General features: G+C 43.5%; 1 protein-coding gene across 1 annotated transcript in view; it reads right to left on the bottom strand.

Annotated features, from left to right (window-relative positions):
- Positions 1 to 21168, bottom strand: part of Arhgap42 (Rho GTPase activating protein 42) — a 311085-nt gene that overhangs the window by 198300 nt on the left and 91617 nt on the right. The window contains exon 2 of the mRNA XM_008848669.3: positions 19717 to 19812. Within this exon, the coding sequence (XP_008846891.1) occupies positions 19717 to 19812 (96 nt within the window). The remainder of the gene's footprint in view (positions 1 to 19716; positions 19813 to 21168) is intronic.

Here is a 21168-nt window from a genome sequence, read left to right as displayed (position 1 = left end):
ACCATGCCTACCACTGCACGCTTGGGTTGAGATGCAGCATTCATGACCACATCTTCCATCGACTCTCTTCGAATCTAGACACTTAGTCCAGTTTCTCTTACACCCACTGGCACATCCACTAGATTCAAGTGAAGAAAGAAATCTTCTGTAAGATCGAGACTTGACCTTTGAAAGGGACTTACTAAGGACTGGGGATGTGGCTCAGTTAGCAGAGTGCTTGTCTAGCCCGCAGGAGGCCTTGGATTCAGTCCCCAGCACTGCATGAACTCAGCAGGGTAGTACATGACTATAATCCCAGCACTGTATGAACTCAGAAGGGTAGTACATGACTATAACCCCAGCACTGGGAAAGCAGAAGCAGGAGGATCAAAAGTTCATGATCATCTTTGGCTACACTGTGAGTTTGAAGTCAGTGGGGGCTACGTGAGACCCTCTCTCAAAAAGAGAGAGGAGAGGAAGAAAGAGAGACAGAGACAGAGACAAAGAGCTGCTGCTACTACTGATCCTGATTGGGATTATGTACAAAAAAACTAAAATTATCATTACCCTAAGAAGAAGGTAACACTGATGTTCAGAAATAATTCTATGTTACATACTTAGTTTTCTCCCCCTTAGAATATTCTCCCTGAACATAGAACTTTTTAATATCTACTTTGAAAGTGTCAACTACAGGAGAAGTACATTTGAAAATCCAGGACATATACACATGTAGGCTGGGCTTACATGTATTTGTTGCATGTATACCGTACAAAGACTGGATTTGGGCAAATGAATACATATAAACGTAAAGAGAGGATGGGCTTTTAGTGTCACATGAGCACAAAACAGCGGCGGCTGGAGTGCCCTTGGACCCCATCCCACTTGAAGAGTCTCCTCTGGATGCTCCAGCAGCCCTTGCCCGTCCTTGTGCTTATCAACACCACAAGCCATGACTTTTTCTCTCCACGTACACTGTAAGATGCTGAGGCAAATGAAGAGCTGTGGGAAGCTTAGAGCCTGACTTTTGTTTTGCCTTAGCGGTATTTATTTTGTCTTAGTGGTGTTTAATGTCTCTGGAACCCAAAACAACTCTCAACTCAAAAGCCATTTTCCCAGTGTGGGAACACGTAATTTAGGGAGTTTTTCTGATATCAGTCCTGGGACTGATGTCTCACCCACTATCTAACTTACTGTCCACACATGATATGAAGTGTGATCTTCATTTCATAGAGGAAGGAAAAAAGGCTCAACCAGCTGGACAGCTTGCCCGGGATCCCAGAACAAGTGAGGGAGGGAGGTAGTTGATTGACTCCAAAGTCCACACTTCTCCAGCCAACCATGATTGCCAGGTGGGAGGGGACGGCAGTACCAGTCTACTACTCCACTGCATTAAAGAAAGAATTGTTATCTTCAAAGGCAACAGTCCCAAAGCTGTTTGTACTCAGAAGGTGATCAGGAGCTGCACTTCCTTTGAGGACCAATCAGGAACTTGTTGCTGACAGCCACCCACTTATACCTGGCACTGCCCCCAGACTTACCACCATCAGGAACTGACCTCCCAGCATTCCCTGACACTGCAGCCCTAAGCACCCTATTCCCACTCCTCTGCACCCTCCTGCCTCTCCAGGTCAGAGCACCAACATCCTCTTCCCTGCCCAGTTTTGCTTTTCCACAGCCTTTTAACCCCCTGTGACCTCCCAGCTGTGTTTCACACACTCACAAGGACACTAAAAGTTCAAGCTATTTAACCCCTTTAGTTTTGCATTTCTGGCAACCCTTCTGCTCCACTCTAGTTTACGCTAATCTTGTTTCCCACAGAGGCTATCTCAAAAGAATGTTGTTTCTCAAGAACCCAACCCCAAATTCCCCTCACTCACAGATGCCCCTGACTCCTGCTTCTCTGAGAGACATTCAAGATTCTCTGATCAACACTGGCCACTTGTTCTCTTAAACTTCCTGACAGAAAGGAGGCTGTTTCCTCTCCTTGGACGTCATCTCATCCCTGCCCCCACTTCCCCATTTCCCCGTTTCCATCATCATCTCCCCCCGACACAGTGTCTACTTTCCTTTCTGCTGCTGTGATAAAACACTCTGATCAAAAGCAACTGGGTAGAAGAAAGGGTCTATTTCAGCTTATATGTTACAACCCATCAATGCCGGAAGTCAGGGCAGGAACTAAAGCAGGAACTTGAAGCAGAAACCCTGGAGGAATGCTGCCGCCTGGTCTGTTCACTGGCTCATGGTCAGCTACCTTTACTATACAGCACAGGCCCACCTGCCCAGGGAATGGTTCTGCACAGGGTGGGCTGGGCCCTCCTACATCAGTTAACAGTCAAGACAATCCCCCACAGACATGCCAACAGATGATCTGATCTGGGGAATCCCTCAGCTGAGACCCGCTTCTCAGGTGACTCTAGGCTGTCCAGCTGACAGTAAAACCAGCTAGGACACACAGCTGCTCCTCCTCCTTGGTCTACACTGAAGCACTGACTCGCCTAGGAAAACAGGAGGGGCAAGAACGAAGACACAGGTGAGAAAAGGAGATCTACTGAACTCAGGCAGTAACGCTGTGCAGACTCTTTAATGCTCTCCTTATCCCATGAGGAAGTCACATGGAAATACCCAAACCTGTCACCGTTCTCGGCATCTGTCAGGTAGGGAACCTAAAGCACAGGAGCTTCATAACCGTCACACTCACACAGCTGATGGGTCCCACAGTTAAATGTCGACCCCAAATTAGCTCACCTGGGATGCATCTACTTGCCCACTATTCACTGTTCCAGGAGGAACCCCAGGGCCCCAACACATTCTTCTAGACTTAACAAGTCAGATAACCTCCTGGTGAAATTTCTAACAGAGATTTTGTTTGTGTCTCAAACTTAGTATGTGTCAAAACTTAATTCACAATCATGTTCCACACACATGTACCCTGACCTTATAAACACATAAATGTGGTCACAGCCCCACCTCCTAACAACTGAAGTGAGGAATTTTCTTCACTTTTTTCTCCATATGTCAAGTCACCAAATGCTGATCCCTCCTCTACCCTTCATACACATGCTCGCAAGGACCTTCCTTCCCGGCCGATGTGATATTATGTGGTGTCCCAGAATCTGGGACGCTTAACCCATTTTAAGTGGTGATGCCCTAACATGATTCTTAGTGGGAGGCTGGGGATGTAGCTCAGTGGTGGGGTACTTGCCTAGCATTCGTAAGGGCTGATCTTCAATCTCCAGTCTCATGTCCCCCCCCCCCCCCCCCCCCCCCCCACCAAATTCTCCCACAAGGCTCCATTGATAATATCACTTTCCAACCCAAAATCCCTAACAGGTTAAAAAAAAAAGCCCAAAGTCAAACTTCATACCTAAGTGATATGAGGCCTCCACAATGTGGCCCTAAGCACATTGTTAAATATGTAAGTACAAGATGCTCCTATTTCTAATCTTGGCCTTAGTACTTAGAAAGCATTAGACATCCCTAGAATTCCACGTTTACATATCTTCCCTTTGTCTCTGTCCTACAAGCTTCTCACCTCACTACTGGGACCTAATTCAAACTACATCCTCTCTGAGCTGCTGGTGTACCCAGCCAAGGGCACCTTCTCTAGCTTTGATGCCATCAGAGCATTAATCCTTTCTATGCCTAAGGCTCTGCCCTCAATCCAAAGTCCGGTACAAACTGTGCCTCCTGCATGATTTCAATTTGAAAGGCCGATCTTGTTTTTTCATTCCTGGGAATTTTCATAGCATCTACACTGACCTCTGAGTATCATCTCTGATTGTAAGGACACACCCTTCAACAAAAAATCTTTTCTCAGGCTCAAATGGCAGGAAATGGTCAGGCTTTCCTACAAACACATGACCTGCCCAGCACTGGCGGCTTCACTGGTGCAACACTGAGTCTCTGGTGACACACACAAAGCACATGCAAACAGACCACCACCACCCGACCACCACCCAACTGTCATCTGCAGAAACTATCTGCTGCTTAAAGTACAGGTTTGTCACTGTGATCCTAGGCTGAAAAGCAGGACAGATATTCTAGAGGGACACTGTGCTCTTCCTCTGCTAGCAGCCTACCACCTTTGTTCACATGCACGGACTTCAGGAAAGAAACAGACTTAGAATAATACTGCCAGGCCTAGGATGAGCAGGGCTCTCACAGCCTGCAAACACCCAAGATCCTTTTCTCTTTCAAAAGTGTGTGAGTCTTTTCTGCAGGTTAGAGGTCGGCCTGGTCTACATAGCAACCTCCAGGCCAGGGTTATAGAGAGAGGCCCTGTTGTAATAAAACAAAAAACAAAACACCTAAGGAGCCGAGGGAGGGGTGGTGATGTTTAAGATCACACTATCCTTGAACTTGAACAAAGAAATCTGTCTTTGTAACAGAATCTGAAGACCATCAGATACACAGGTTCCCCATCCCCCAGAAAAGAACCAATTGGTTCTTTGTCTCAAGGCTTCACTGTAGAATGGTCACAGACATAGTGGGGAGGAAATTAGATGTCCCCCAACATTTGGCCAAAATGTAATAAACCCATTTCCTTTACAATAGAAAGAAAATAAGCAGCCAGGCTTTGGACCTTAAGTGCTCAGTAGCAGCATCTGACAGGTTGTATCAGACAGCAAAGATCAACATAAATTCAAGGCTCAGGGGCTGGAGACATGGCTAGCAGCTAAGAGCTTGAACTACTCTTATAGAAGACCAGGGTTCAGTCTTCAGAATCCACGTTAGGCGGCTCACAACTGCCGGTAACTCCACCTCCAGAGTATCTCATACACTCTTCTGGCCTCCAACCCAGGGCACACATAGCTCAGGTCTAAAGCAGAGCCCACACACTAAATCGTTAAGATTCTCTACAGCTTGTTCTGGTGTAAGTCTGACAATTTGAGTTTGTGAATAAAATAAAGTGCAAGTTTTGTGTGAGGGAGGGTTCAACTACATTCAGGTAGTAAACAATGTATATTGTAGACTTGTTTCTCTGAGACAGGGTCTTGTGGAGCCTGCCACCAAGCTCAATTTATGTGGTACTAGGGACTGAACTCAGGATTTCATGCATGTTAGGCAAGCACTCTGCCAACTGAGTCCCATCCCCAGCCCCCTAAGAAGATCTGTAAGAATCATTTATACCTCTGTGGTTAAAGCCCTTCTGTATTTCACTGGAGGAAAGAGTACTCTAAGTCCTCAAGGAGGTTATATGAGTCCCAAGAATCAAGCCTGGCTTCAAAGCTCCCATCTCCACGGCCCTCAATTCCACCTCAGCAAAACTACTCTGAACTGTATGCTTGCCCCAGAAATTGCTCTAAATTAGCCCTTTCACTGATCACACGTCCTCGGAGGCTGTCCACGGACTTCCTTTTTCAGGCCATCTGACTGCGTTCGTTTCTGTCTCTCTGCAGTGCTTCCTTCCCTCCAGTAATTCTCTTTATGACTTGCACGTTTATCCGTACTTACGCCAAGAACATCCATGAATTTCAAGGTGTCCCACTGTGCTGGAGAGCTTTAGTTGCCAACTTGGCACACCTGAGTGGAGGGAATCTCAACTGAGGAACTGTCACCACTAGATTTACCTGTGGCCATGTTGGTGGGGCATTTTCTTGATTGTTGAGTGATGTGGGAGGGCCCAGCCAACTGGGCAGGTGGTCCTCGATTGTGTAAGAAAGCAGGCTGAGCACAGGTCAGGGGAGCAAGCCAGTAAGCAGCGTTCCTCCATAACCTGGGCTCCAGGTTCCTGCCCTGACTTCCCTCAGTGATGAACTGTGACTTGGGAGATGTAAGATAAGATAAATCCTTTCCTTTCCAAGTTGGTTTCAGTCAGTGTTTTTATCACACTAATTGAAAACAAACTAAGAAATCTGCCCCATTACTCATTATTTCACACACAATCATGAGGTTTATTGACTTTTTAACATTTTATGTCAAAAGTAAAATATATATGTGTGTGTATGCATGTATATATAATTGTTTCATTCATTAATTCACATTTAGAAAAGTGCTCTTGGTGATGAAGGACCTGGTGATGTTTATCTGGCAAAGACCTTCAAGCTGTGATTCATTGTTTCTATTGGTCCAGAATGCATCTCTAAGGATGTCCATTCATCACATGCCTACAGAGCCTCTTCAGAGCCTGCAAAATCAACTCTAGGCTACACAGCAAAGACCTCAACGAAATTCTCTGGCTCTCAAGTCTTACTCTTCAGCTAAGCAGATAGGACAGGACATCCTGGTTTTCTTTAACACTATAAATATCAAGACAAGCAAAATTCAAGCCCTCAGTCAACCCAAGCATGTCAAAGCCAGAGGAAAGAGGAGGACAGCCAGCGGATCTGGAGGAAAAGCCCAGGAGGCAAAGCCACCAGAGGAAACTCAGCACTGGGCCGCCTGCCCCCTCAGCAATCTGCAATCCTTTTTTACCCAATGGTTTTAAATCCACAGTCAGATCAATACCAGGGTCTCGCGTAAAACTGTTATACACAGAATGGAGGCTACGACAGACTTTATTTTATGAACAGTTTGTCTGAATATCACCATCTTGAAATCGCAGATCACGGGGTTGGTGAAATGGCTGCCAAGCCTGAGGACTGGAAGTCAATTCCAGAGACCCGAATGGTAGGAGAGAGACAACTCCCCAAAGTTGTCCTCTAACTTACACACACACACACACACACACACACACACACACTGGGGTTTACTGGGCACCACCTAGCTCCAGATTCAGTGACAGACCCTATCTCAAAGGAATAAGGGGAATAGTGGTAGAACAAATCACTCAGTGTCTTCCTCTGGCTTCTATGCATGTACCATACACATACACACACACGCACACACACACGCACACACACACATACACACACACAGACACACACACGCACACACACATGCACATTTCTCACTTCTATTGTGTGACAGGGACTGAATATATATGAAGCACAGTCCTACTAATAATAGAAACAGATAATTACAACATAAATTTAAAAATAACAAGAAGGCTACTCAGTATAAAGAGAGGTATGGGCAGGGAACCAGGAAGGCTTCTCAGAAGAGGTTGCACCCAAAGAGTCTTAAAGGATAGGAGGAGAAGATGGCTAGGTGAAGGGCAAAGAGACCTTCTTAGCTAGGTGGTCAGCCTTATAAAGACAAGTGAGGTAAACAGCATAGAACAGGAGGGAAACTACAAGGGGCTCAGTATTATAGAAGAGCAAAGCATGAGGCAGGTCATCATGAACGGTGAAGGCAAAGAAATAAATAAAGAGGAACCAACAGCAATTCTGGTTAGGGAAGTGATGACATCGGCAGTGAATGTGGATGGATTCTTCTGTCCACGGAGAGGATGAGCTTGGGCACACAGTCCTAGGGCCTAGGAAAAAGTCTTTTGACAATAAAGTCATTTGTATAGCTAAGGGGAAGACACAACAGTCTCTATTCCTGTACTAACAGCCGTAAACAAACTTGTCAAGCCAAGTGAATGAGGTCTCTCCAGGTAAACAGGCAAAAGGAGATGTGAACTGGTACCCAGCCATACCCCACAACTCTAGCTGCGGTCATAGACACCAGGGCTGCAGGAAAAAGTAGGTAAATTGACAAGGACTGGACACTGTTCCTGTTAAAGCCTGGACCAAAAAATGCTGAACAGACACTCAGCCTAGTGCACAGGATTCTGTCCTAGGGCATCTGGAACTTCTAGGCGATGACTTACACATGCACACATACACACACGCACACACATACACACACGCGCGCACACACGCACACACGTGCACACACATACATGCACACGTACACGCGCACACACATGCGCACGCATGCACACATATGCACACACGCACACACATACACACACAGACACACACACACACACACGCACACATACACGCACACGCACATGCACGCGCACGCACACGCACACACACACACGCGCGCACACACACGCACATGCACACGCACGCACACGCACACACACACACACGCACACACACACACACACGCACACATACACGCACACGCACATGCACACGCACACGCACACACACACACACACATACACACACACCAACAAATATAATGTTTTGAATTACGGATTAAAATTTTGAATAATTCCCTCTTTTGTCTCCATAGTAGGTATTATAATCCAAGTGACCATAGCCCAAGTAGTCTATCACCCAACACCTAAAGAAAGATGAAAACTTCATAGGGTAAGAACTGATTTAGGTGTTAATCTGTTTTGCACCCTGATGTTTCTTCAGTTCCCCAAGTGGTACCTGAAAAACCACAGGTGCTTTGAGGAATTTACTAAATGAGTCACAGGTGAAGCAGAGCCTAAGCCGTGACTAGGACGGAGCACTGTACTTCAAAGTCAAAGAAGCCACCGTATTGGCTGCTGTACGCACAAGTTCTCCTTCTTCCCTAATAAATGAAATTTCAGCTCCTAAAAAACCACAGGAGCGGCCGGGCATGGTGGCATACACCTTTAATCCCAGCACTTGGGAGGCAGAGGCAGGCAGATCTCTGTGAGTTCGAGGACAGCCTGGTCTACAAAGTAAGTTCCAGGCTAACTGGGGCTACAGGGAGACTCTGTCTCAAAAAGTCCAAAAAACAAAAACAAAAACAAAAAACAGGAGCATTCCTGTGAGAAGAATCACTGTCTAAGAATCATTGTCTAGTCTCTCTCTCTCTCTCTCTCTCTCTCTCTCTCTCACACACACACACACACACACACACACACAGAATCAGTAGCTCACACAACTCCTGATCTCTCTAGTCCCTATGTCCATGAAGGTAGGAAAAGAACATTAACTAGAGGATGTTTTTTAAAGCTACCAGACAGAATTATAAAAACTACTCCATAGAAAACAACTGTGATATAACACGACCTTCGACAGCTGTTTTCAACGCTGACGCAGAATTTGTCAGACTCAGCAGCAGTAGGGTTAAACTCCACAAAGCAGACTAGGAAGATACCAATAAAATGGGACTCTTAGCTGATCTTTGAAAAATGATTTATTACTGTGACCGTTAGCCAGCGAACAAACGTGTGCACAATCCATCTGCCCCCTACACAGACCTCCACCTAACAAAGCACCTGATGCTTATGTTTCAGCTGTAAAACATGTCCTGGGGTCTAGGGAGATGACGCAGCAGTTAAGAGCACTTGCTGTTCTTCAGGATCAGAGTTTGAGCTGCTCACAACCACCTGCATCTCCAGTTTCAGGGGCTCCATTGTCTTCCATTGCACACATTATATTCGTGTGTGTGTGTGTGTGTGTGTGTGTGTGCGTGCGCATGCGTGCACACAGAGAGAAATAAGTTAAAATGAAATGATTCTTAAAAAAAAAAACTTGTCTCTGTTATTAGTCAAAATTAATCTCAGAAACTATGATATTATAAGCTAATCATGTGATTTACTTTTGCTAAGAAATTCTAGTCACACACATACAACCAACGAGAGGCTCTCCTTGTGGGTCTTTGGCAACAAGTGTGTACAACATAGGCATCCACCGCTGGCATTTACAGTCAATCTGCTCACACTCAATTGTGTTCCAGACCTGTACCCAGAGAAACAAGTAAAACATTTTGAGAAAAGCTTATCCACAGCAGCTTTTTAAATCGGCCCTGAGGCTGCCAAGCTAACCTTTCAAAATACAAACATGATCATGTTACCCCTGAGAATTGCTTCACAGTGGCTTCGGGGCCTTTAGGCTAAAATCACCTAATCCTACCTGCCCAGACCCTGCACATGCCATCTTCCCTGGGCCATCTCCTTTCCACCTCAAGGTCTCTGTCATGGTTTGACTGTGAAATGTCCCCCACAGGCTCATGTTTTGAATGTCCTTAAGCTGGTGGCACTATCCTGACAGGTTGTGGACCTTCTGGAAGTGGTTTCTGGCTGGCAGAAGGAGCTCACTAGAGTTAGGTCTTTAAACAGCAACAGCCTAGCCCCTGTCCCCAACTCACTCACCCTCTGCTTCTAGGTGCATCATGATGTAAGGAGCCAGTGCCACATGTCCCCACCAAGGACTCCACCGTGCCTTCCCCACCATGACGGACTCAAACTCCGAATCTGTGAACCACAATAAATGCTGCTTTCCATAACTTGTAGCTGTCCAGTATTTTGGTGACAACAGTGTAAATTAATTGAAACAGCCTTCATCTCTCCCCTTCTTTAGATGTGGGATGCTTTCTCCTCCCCCTCTTCACCCAGTGCTTCTCTGCGCCTGCTTTAAACATCACTGCCTCAGAGGGACCTTCCTTCAACTCCCCTCCCCTCAGCCAGGACTGACCTGTCTTGGGTATGATCTCAGCGCATTATAATCTGCTTCTGTCGCCTTCAACACATTCAACATAATTGTGACTTCACAGTAACTGGTTGCTTAATGTAGATCTCCCCAATGACAGTATAAATATAAATATAAATGGTGTAAGCCACTGACACGTCAGACATGGTTGCAGTTGAGTCCTATGAATAACTGAGCTTTACAGACAGGAAATGCAAGTACAGGCAAGTTTCACCGTGGCTCGAGAAAGTTACAAAGCAGGTTTCTGACTTTAATCCCTCGTCCTGTTTTGGCACACTGCTCTGAAGAAAGAGAGAAAAGAATTACCCTAGTCCTGTCTTCAGTAAGCCACGGCCACTGCAACACACCACGTTTTAAGTAGTCGAGTCTGAGTTGGCCAGGCCTCCCAGCTTTTCTAGCCCTCTGTGCACGGCCAAGAAAGCACCAGGAATTTTGAGTTGGGCTAATCATATACCTTTGAGTAGATGAGTTCATAAACACCGGAATTTGCAGATACTAAGAATCAACTACATGTTGCCATATCCTAAGTTGGTCACTGCATTTATTTCATTGTCTAATCTTGATAATTTTTTGAGATATTGATGAATTACTCACTATAAATGAAAATCCTTATCCTTAGCATCTTAGCTATCCTTCCTGAAAGAAGCCTTTCTAAAGTCATGTGTTTTCAAACAAGAAGAAGGGTACCTTTCTTTGGGTACCTTACCTTTGAGTCTGTGCACTCAGAGTAGACAAAAGCATGGACCACTCTTTTACTACTGTGCCTCCAGAACAAGCATAGGGCTTAATATAGAATGGGCCATCCACGGCAAACGAAAGAACAGAAAACAATCTTTGATTCTACATTGAAATGTATTTGAATATTTACAAATATTAGGAAACTCAAATATTTCTAACTTGCATACAAAAATTATATGCATGTGCCTAACTGTTTAATACCCATATACATGTATAAGCTCTTACTCGAAATTTAATACATCATCCCAAAAGAATTGGTTAGACATATCAAAACGAGCAAAAAATCTTCCTTCGTTTTCCTGCTTACTACCTCAGAAAGGGTCGTACTCGGTAACCCAAGTGGTCTAGAATGTACAGTCCTCCGGTCTCGGCTTCCGGAGTAGCTAAGATTAAGGGATGTGTCACCACACCCAGCTAATTTGATTTTTAGTATGGCTCTAAACTTTTGTTTCTGTATTTTTAGCCATTTGTTTCTGTAAATGTTTAACAGGCATTACAAAAGGCGAGTCACTCAACAAATATTTATCACGCAGCAGTTACAAACAAGGTTCTCAGGCTCTACAGAGGAACAGAAACTAGGATCACACTTGCTTTCTTCTGAAGTCTGAGGAGAGAGACTGAGCCTTCCTCAGAATAAGTCAGAACCACTTTCTGTTTAGTAGAACAAGACCACAAAAAAGAGATGGTTGCAGGGAACCAACACAAATCAGCAAGACAAAATCATCTTTTTTATGGGCTTATAAGAATAGCAAGTTTTTTCCTAACATTGTTAGTCAGCAAACCCTAAAATTTAAAATAAAATTTGAATTTCAAGTCAACTCAAGCGTTTTTAAAAATACAAATAAGACAGGCATGGTAGCCCATACCTGCAAAACTAGCCCTTAGGAGGTAAAGAAGGATTGGGAGGTCAATGCTATCCTTGACTACCTAGTCAGCTAGAGGCTAGCTTGTGCTACTTGGGACCCTGTCTCCAAAAATAAATAAACTAAGGTAAGATAAAATTAAATAAAATAAATAAAATATAATAGTGATGATGCGCGGAAAGCGTCTTTTTCAAACAGCATGCTCTCATTAGGAAAGGAATGCCACTAACGCGCACAGCCCCCCCAGCTGTCTCCACCCTCAGTTGTGGGTGGTTTCTGTGTGGGTGCAAAAATAAGGGTGGTTTAAAAAAAAACAGAAAAGAAAAAATGAAAAACAATAATAATTGTCCAACTGAGAGCTATTAAAGGTAAAACATGCTTCCTCCGCAGAGTTCAAAAGAAAATGCTATCTGTATAAACAATTTAGGCATTTGGAAATGGTCCACTTTAATAGACTTCCTGATTTATATAACCACACTTAAGTGGGCTGTAATGACAGTATGTAAAAACTGACAAGATTTTTCTTCTGAATCAGCAACTGAATAGGGAATTGTATTCCTTGAATGTAATAAAATATCACAGGTCTCTTTTATAAAACTTTATCTGTGGTTGATAATAGCATTGTCTTTGGTTTATATTTAAAATTTAAATTTAATTTAATTTAATTTAAAAAGCAGCCCAAACCAGAAGACATGGTGGCTCATTCTTGTGATCCCAGCATTTTGAAGGAAGAGGCCAGAGGATCTCAAGTTGAGCGTAAGGCCAATGTGAGACATAGTAAATTCAAGGCTAGTTTTGGCTACCTAGAGTCCATCTCAAACAAAACAAAGCAAAACAAAACAAAAACCAGTAAACAAAAACAAACAAACAAAAAACTTCAACAACAAAAACTATTGGGGAAGAGTTTTAAAGCCACAAACAGCTCCACTCCACAGCATCATCAGACCATCCTGAGCAATCTGTACAATTGAGTATTTGAAGCCTATTGCCAACTTCTGCAGAAAATCTTTTTAAAAAGTGCTTTCAATAATCTTACCAGCTATTATTAAAGAAAAATTGGGCACTTACTGCTCTTGCAGAAGACTACACTTTGGTCCCTTATGGGGCAACACACAACCACCTGTAACTCCAGCTCCAGAGAATCCAATGCCTCTGACCTATACAGGAACCTGCCATAACATGTACACATACTGCACACAGACATACATATAATTAAAAATAAAATAAATCTTTTTAAAAGTACTAGTGATTTCATAAGTATGAGAGACTCTGAACTTATAATTTATCAGTTATTTTTTCTTTTCTTCATGTATATGCGTGGTATGCATATGTGTATGTATGCATTCACCTGTGTGGGGTACTCATATGTGCAGATGGGAGTACACTTGTGTGTATGCATGTTGAGGCCTGAAGCTGATGTCAGCAACCTTCTCCCATCATCCTCCTGCCTTATTAGAGAACTGATTTCCTTGTGCAGGGTCTCTCAAGGTTTATCAATTGAATCCAGAGCATCTCTGTGAGTTCTGGGCATCTGAACTCCAGCACTCTAGCTTTAACCACTGAGCCATCTCCCTAGCCCAGACCAATTAGCTTTCATCAGAAATGCAGCTTAGTGTCTCTCAAAAAGACAGAACAATGCGGGATTATTCTTACTCATCATTTGGAAAACAGATTGAAATACATTTCCATACAACCTACCAGATGCATTCTTAAAGTAAGATTAATTTTGCTAACAACATGGGCATTTTCCCCATAGGAATTCCTCTGTCAAGGAAACTGAAGCTTTTCCAATCACTTCACTGAGAAATGTTTACACACACAGGACACCCTGAGACCAGTCATCGGTGGTCCCTTGGCCTTCTGAGTGTGTTCACACTTAAGGCAGAATCGCTTGCTGCTGTATCATACTGAGGCTCTCAGCCTCAAAGAGGCAAACAACAAATATTTGCTCTTGGACAAAGAGATGCTGACTCAAACATACACAATAAAAGGCAAGGTGGTACACACCTCTAATCCTAACACTTGGGAAGTGGAAGCAGGTGTCTCAGAACTTCAAGGTCAACCTTAGCCAAACAGCAAGTTCAAGGCCAGCCTTAAACATGAGACCCTGTCCTTAAAAAACAAAAACATGGCCAATTTGGCTCAGCAGGTAAAGCACTTGCTGAGCAAATCTGATGCCCTGAGTTCAATTCCCAGAACCCATGAGAAGGTGGAAGGGGAGTATCAGTTCCGTAACATTGTTGTCTGACTCCACAAAATTCTGTTCTCATGTGTCATGGGATGTATGCCTCCACATACATCACACACACACACACACGCACACACACACACACACACACATACAGATGAAGCTGTTGTGACTTAATAGTCATTTTAAATCTAACTCTAGTGGTCTCACTTTTCAGTATAGCATCCTAATTACAGAACAGGAAAGAATCAAGCATACGGGGACCATTCCAAATAATACCACTTATACAAAACTTAGTTCAGGTTCAACTTTACTCTTTTTTCCATGAGGCCACATATATACAATATGTACATGTATTTCTATAGGAAACTTAATTTTAGAAATGCAACATGTTCTTGGTTCTAAACAGGTCTGAAGCACCAGTTACCCTTGTCACTGTGTGTGCACATCTGCATTCAAAGGAGAGTCAATGGGAAAACAGGACTAGCTAAGGCAGAAATAGCCAGGTGGCTGTTCCAAAACATATTTAGATCTGAATTGCCTAACTCATTAGCTCATTTCTCCACTGGGCATTTGGCACTCTAACCTTAGTTGACAGGTGATAGTGTGTTGCCTAGCTCTACCACAAGAATGTTCTGTTTAGGTGTGTCTGAAGGAATGAAGTCCCAACCTAAAATGTTTACTAGCAAACTGACTTTCCTTGGTAAATGTTTAATCTCCTGAGTGCAAAGCTCACGTCCTCCCAGACATTGCTGAGAGGCTTCCGAGCCACAGTACATCCCTGCCCAAGCTGTTTGTGCACAGCTCCGCATCCACGGCTTCCAGGATTACACAGGGTAAATAAACTTTGCCTCATATTTAAGACTAATATTGTATTGGCACTAGTTCAGCTTGACTAAAAATATCTAAATGTTTGAAAAGTCTAGACTTCTTTTTCAGACTTGAGCTTAAAAATGATTTCAACGGCTAAAGAGATGGTTCAGTGGGTAAAGCACTGGCCACAAGACCATGAGAACCTGGAGTCAAATCCTCAGAACCCAAGTAAATGCCAGCCATGGTGGCACACATCTGTGATCCCAGAGCATCTACAGTGAGAACGGAGGCAGAGAAGAATCCCTGGAAGGTTTCAGGCCAGCCAATCTGGGAATTGAGGACAGCAAAGAGACCCTGTCTCAAAGAGGCTGGAGGGCGGGAACTGATGCTGAGGCTGTCTCTGACCTCCACATGCATGCCACAGCACACACACACCTTCACTCACACATATGAACTCACATGTGCATGCACACAAAAACAAGATTTTAGAAAATTATTTCAAAATATAGGTACTAAACAGAGGAACAGAGCAGAGTAACTTACAGGTTGCATCTTTGGTATGAACTAAATTCTGGAGTAATGTGCAAAGATGCACAGCCTTCCTTACCCTATACTCTCAAGTGCTTAATTAACCTAGTAAGACAATATCTCATAGGTGAGCTCACAGGAATATCTTTGAATGCAGAAAGATCTGAACTGATTCAATATAAACCCAGTATTCAACAGAATAGGATTTTGTTTTCTGTACACAGACCCTTTTATTCCTACAAGTCTAGCTGTAAGGCTATACAGATTATTAGATTGTATTAGAACACCATCAACTCGGCGTGGCTGAGTACTGGGACTTGACAGGCGGGTCTTGTGTGGCTGCACTGGCACATTGCTTCATGATCACACATTTGTGTTTAGCCGACCCTCAGGAATATATCACTTGAGAGAAGAATTAAAGTTTTACAGCAGTTGATAATCACTCGCTTCCCACCATCACCAATCTCTGATTCCAGATTCCTAACCACCCTCACTGCAGTTCAAAAACCAGTATAAAAAGCGAAACTCGTGGTACCAGGTTGGGGAGGTGACTTGGCCAGACTCAGCAAGCTGCCTCCACTTGTTCAGACAGAGCACGCGTGTGAACGCGTGCAAGGCAAAGCCCATGGCTCATCTGTTCTCAGATAAGAGAAGCAATGCCTCTTGCTGTGTTTGGCTGGGAAGGAGAAAGCAGAGTGTGATGCTCTGTTTGGGACTTCAGCACAGCAGACAGCAGACGGCTCTCAGGGCCCCAGGAATTCCCCATGGAGTCCTGGATAACTAATTCCAGTTAGTTTCCTTCCACACCATGTCTCATTTACACACACACAGACACACAGACACACACACATACCACACACACAAAGACACACAAGTACAAGGTCAAAAGGGTACTGAGTGTGGGCAGAAGAGGCGAGCTGAAGAGCAGATGAGAATTTCAGACCGGACCCAGAATAGCTTTGATAAACGAGGGAACTAAAGTGACACGGTAACCCACCTTCTGTTCTTCAGTTTACAAAGTCTATACTTCAGTCCCTTCCAACGGAGTATACGGGATCCAAACATTTTGCTCATTTTCCGGCGCCCCCGCTTCCAGCCACCAACTCTGCACACAAGAAGTCTGCCAATGCCAGTGACTTTAGCAGTCACTTTGCCCTGACACAGCTTACTGAGGCACGATCTTTTTTTCCTAAGTCATCAGATTTTACAGTTGTGTCATGGGTAAACCTCAAGGCATGTGGCTGAGTGTCTTGGCTGTTAGTCTATGCTAGAAGTCCCTGTTGTGTCTGTTTCATTCAATCAGAAGGAATAAGCAAAAATTCAAACTAAGGCTTCAACAAACTAGGGCGAGGTTATCCGAAACCCTGCACCTTCCCTTGCAGGAGTGAAGTGGCTGAAGGCCAGGAAGGGCATCCCATATTCCATCTACAGCAGTCCCTTGCATTAGCCTGAGCCATGCATCTCTCTCAAGTCTCTGTCCTCGGGACAACAGACTGGGATGACCTGGTACTTCTCCATGTTAGGAGAGACTAGCTAAACACTTCCATTCACCAAAGAAGTTACCTAAAACCCTGACAGTAATTTGGAGACTGAGTTAAAGGAAAAATGTTGAGTGAAGCCAGGCATGGTGGCACGGGCCTTTAATTCCAGCCCTCGGGAGGCAAAGGTACGCAAATCTGTGTGAGAGCGAGGCCAGCCTGGTATACGTAGTGAGTTCCAGGCCTGCTGGGGCTAAAGAGAGACCCTGTCTCATGAAAGCGAAAATTGGGCAATTGGCACAGGGAAAGTTGCCTGTAGTTTTACATTAGCCATTACAAAAATAATTTCTACTCATAATAAATCATTTTGCTCAGGGCTTGAGATGTGTCTTGGTGGTAGAAGACCATAGGGAAGTCTCCTGTGTTCCATCCCTAGCACCACACAAAAGTAAGTGAATAAAATAAGTAGCTTTGTTCTGAGATTGGTTTTCCTAATAAAACATTGGTGTTTAATTCATATTCACAGTACACAGCCCTTAGTTCTGCTGTAAAATTAGCAAGGAACAACATCCCTCCACATTATCCACCGTCTCATCTATTACCACTTTCCTCAAAGCCCTTAAACATTGGAATTTAGTTAAACATTGACTGCCTACAGTAAGCATTCACCTACTGATCAATACACACATTTCCAATCTAATCTGCAAGCAAGCATAACACACAGCATTCATTTTGCCAAAATGGAAAGAGTCAAACATTGTGGGGAGATCACTACAACCCTGGGAAGCGGTCTAATACCTGCTTGGAGGTCTGCAGAAGACGAAAGCTAAAAACCTCGCCACACAGTACACCTCCTACACTCTTAATATGTGACTTCAAGGGAGACAACAGCTGCAGTTTGGCGGGAAGTTGAATATCCTGGTAGCTCGTGCACTCTCAAGAGTCTCAGTAGACAGCAATGCAGAGTAAACTGAACAGACTCCAGAAACAACTTTGTAAATTTGTGAGTGTGAATCTGATGGAAAAAGTCACAAAACCATTAAAAATCATGTCTATAAAAACTCACAAGTATTTTCTGTAATCCCTTCCAAAGGAAAATAATGAATTATATGCTTCATTCTATTACAAAATGTTATATATAAATAAAAGCTATTAAATCATGTCTTCAGAGTCTTTCCTGTGCTAAGCCTTAAGTCAAATGCTACAGCTTAATTTTTTTTTTTTTTTTACAAAGGGATCTGGCCTTTGCCTCAGAGAATTTAGTTTTATAACAAGGTAAAAATAATGATTATGTGATTATTATTTTTCAAAAAATTAATGCTCATTTGTCATTATCTTAGTAACACAATAGGCTTTGTCTGCCTATTTTGGAAGTCAGATATTTACAGCACAGATGTGGAAAAGTGACGAGCATGGGCCAGAAGGCCACTGAGTAGAGCAGCACATGGAAGCTTGGGTGAAGCTCTCCAGCACCACCAATGTGACCAGCAATAATACTACAGTTCCAGACCCTAATGGGACACGACCATTCATGCTGAACTTCCCACTCATCCCAAGATGAAAGAGAGAGGGAATATACTGCTTGACATCCATGGAGCAAGCAGGGCTCGCCCCACTTCCTACAGACTCCCCATCAACCCAGACCAAGGCAGAAAGAGTGTCCTGTAGTCTGGTGGGAATTCCACACTAAGACAGCTTGACCAAAGACTGCAGTCTCTTCCCATTGACCCTCACCGCAGCAGCTCCTGAGACTAAGTGGGCGATGCATGCACCATATCAAGAACAGCCTGGCTTTCACGGGGGAAATATTGCCTTCTTTTCCCAGCATGGTTAGGACTTCCTACTGAGACTGTCATCATTAGTAAAATAATTTGGGGGCTTTTTGCTGTTGCCATTCCTAGGCTGGCCTCAAACTTGGACAGCCTGTCTCAAAATTAAAATATAAAAGAAATGCAGAATTGAACCTTCAGCCTGGGTCTTGTTGAACTGTAATCTGCACTTAGTAAGACCTCCAGATGCTTCATACACACAAATAGATTGGGAATTACTCTTCTAAGTACTTATAATATCATATTGTTATGACTAGAACATGGATACACTTAGTATTAACCTCTGTAATGTCCACTCAAATTCTGAACACTTCTGATTGTGTGACATCTCTAATCCAGCCTACAAACAGACCTCTGCCCCCATCTATAAACTAGAAAGGGGAGCTCTCTAAAGATGAGGAAGGAAATGGTCCATGAATCTGATCGTCAAACAGTGAAAGTTCAGCTGTAGATAAACCCTCACGGACCACATAATGCAGCTTTACCATTTTACAAGAAATGGAACCATTTGATTCAGTTGGGAGAATGCTTTCCCAGGAGTCTGGTTGCTAAATGGCTATGCAAAAATCTGACTAGGGTTCAAGCCCCTGGATTCTTGGTAATATTCTCTGTCCTGCTAGAACACTAGTTTAACACAACATGACAAAATATGACTGGTTTACTTTCTAAAACAAGTACTAATATTAACAATGAAACCAGTATTAAGAAAAACAGAAAGATAATTCTTAAATCCTATACCAAGTATATTTAATAATACATGCCCAATCCATATTTGAAAGCAGGGTCAAACACCATTATCCGTATTTTCTGAGGGCTGACCTGAGTTAGAGTAATTAAATAATATTCCTATGGAAAAATACGTCAGTTTAGACACAATGTATAAGACATTTTTTTGAGTTTTATTAAAGTAAGAGAATATTTTAGATATTTATTATTTAGGTATGTGTGGCGTCTGTTTGATTTCAATGAAATTATTGTCTGAAGTCAAACTTGAAGTATGGCACTCACCAATACTGATTTCATCGTCCGTTTCAGCATCACCAATACATTCAAACTGGAAGTCTTGAAGTGATTGGGAAAATTTCTGTACAGCCAGAGACAGATCTGCAATTAAAAGAGAAACAGTCCAAGGTGAGGCGCCATAGAACACTGAAGAGGTCCCACATGTAATGCAACTTTGATTCAAGTGTCAAGAGTAATAACAAGCTTTAAAATACAAGTTTGACAAACGTAAGTCCAATTTAATGGGACTGATCAATGAATGCTTTCTAGACTGGATCTGCCCTGCTCCCGGGGGATTTGATTGACCCTTCAAGAAAAGTCCTGCAGCCGGAAGGACATCTGGAAGCCGCTACCAATGAACTGCCACTTGCACATCATAAATGGAACATTTATTTAAAAACAGGACTGTCAGAGTGGGGGCTACTGAAGGGTAGGGGAGAGAAGAAGCCAGCTGGTGCTTAGAAAGGGCTCCCTGCAGACTGTGGGAGAGGGAGGGCATGCCACCAATGTAAGGATATTGGCGGTGGAGGGAAAATGCAGAGTAGTGATTAGAGTTCCTTGCAGACTGTGGGAAACACAAGGCACAGCTTTTCACCAGCAGACCACTGGCTTAGATCTAGAAGGTAAAAGAGGAACTGAAAGGCTGTTTACAAATAACTTTGTGATTTATTGGAGATGCAATGTGAACACACTCTCCCATCCTGACGGCGTACAAATAAGACTCAGAGTCTAAAGTCAGAAAAACAATTATTTTTTATTTCTGGGGAGAAAATTAAAGTATCTAAATAGAATGATTAGGAATTTATAGCTCTGAGCCAAGCTGTTTGGATTGAAATCTAAGCCCCTCCATTGCCTGGTAAGTAACCTTGGCTGGTTATTGAACTCCTCTGGGCCTTGGTTCCCTGCTAGTATACATAAAAATGGAGTAACACTCTTCATTGTTTTCACAATTAAATGGATTAATATTTGCAAAGGATTTAGAACAGCAGGGGACGGGTCCTCATAAACCTCACAGAACAACATCAAGGAAACTGTGCAGGTCTCATCTCTCAGAACTACACTGACCTTTGACGCTGATCCTGCCTCAGATGCCTACACCGAGCAGAAAAATATGTGGGGATCTTTTTTCTCAGATTCACTCAAGTTAAATGAAGTGCCTAATTTACTGAATAGTATCTTTCTTGCATGAGTTCAAACTCAATATTAAACCCTTATATTGACATAAGCTATAAGGAACTGACTAAGATGTTCTCTTTGGGGCTGGAGAGATGACTCAGCAGTCAAAAGCACTGGCTGCTCTTGCAGAGCACCCGGGTTCGATTCCCAGCACTCACAGGGGATAAGCTATAAGGAACTGACTAAGATGTTCTCTTTGGGGCTGGAGAGATGACTTAGCAGTCAAAAGCACTGGCTGCTCTTGCAGAGCACCGGGGTTCGATTCCCAGCACTCACAGGGGG

The sequence above is a fragment of the Nannospalax galili genome, unplaced genomic scaffold (genome assembly GCF_000622305.1).
Source record: "Nannospalax galili isolate Female #2095 unplaced genomic scaffold, S.galili_v1.0 scaffold824, whole genome shotgun sequence".
In the NCBI taxonomy this organism is placed as follows: Eukaryota; Metazoa; Chordata; class Mammalia; order Rodentia; family Spalacidae; genus Nannospalax; species Nannospalax galili.
The sequence above is the reverse complement of the archived record's forward strand: the minus strand, read 5'-3'. Positions and strand labels throughout refer to the sequence as shown.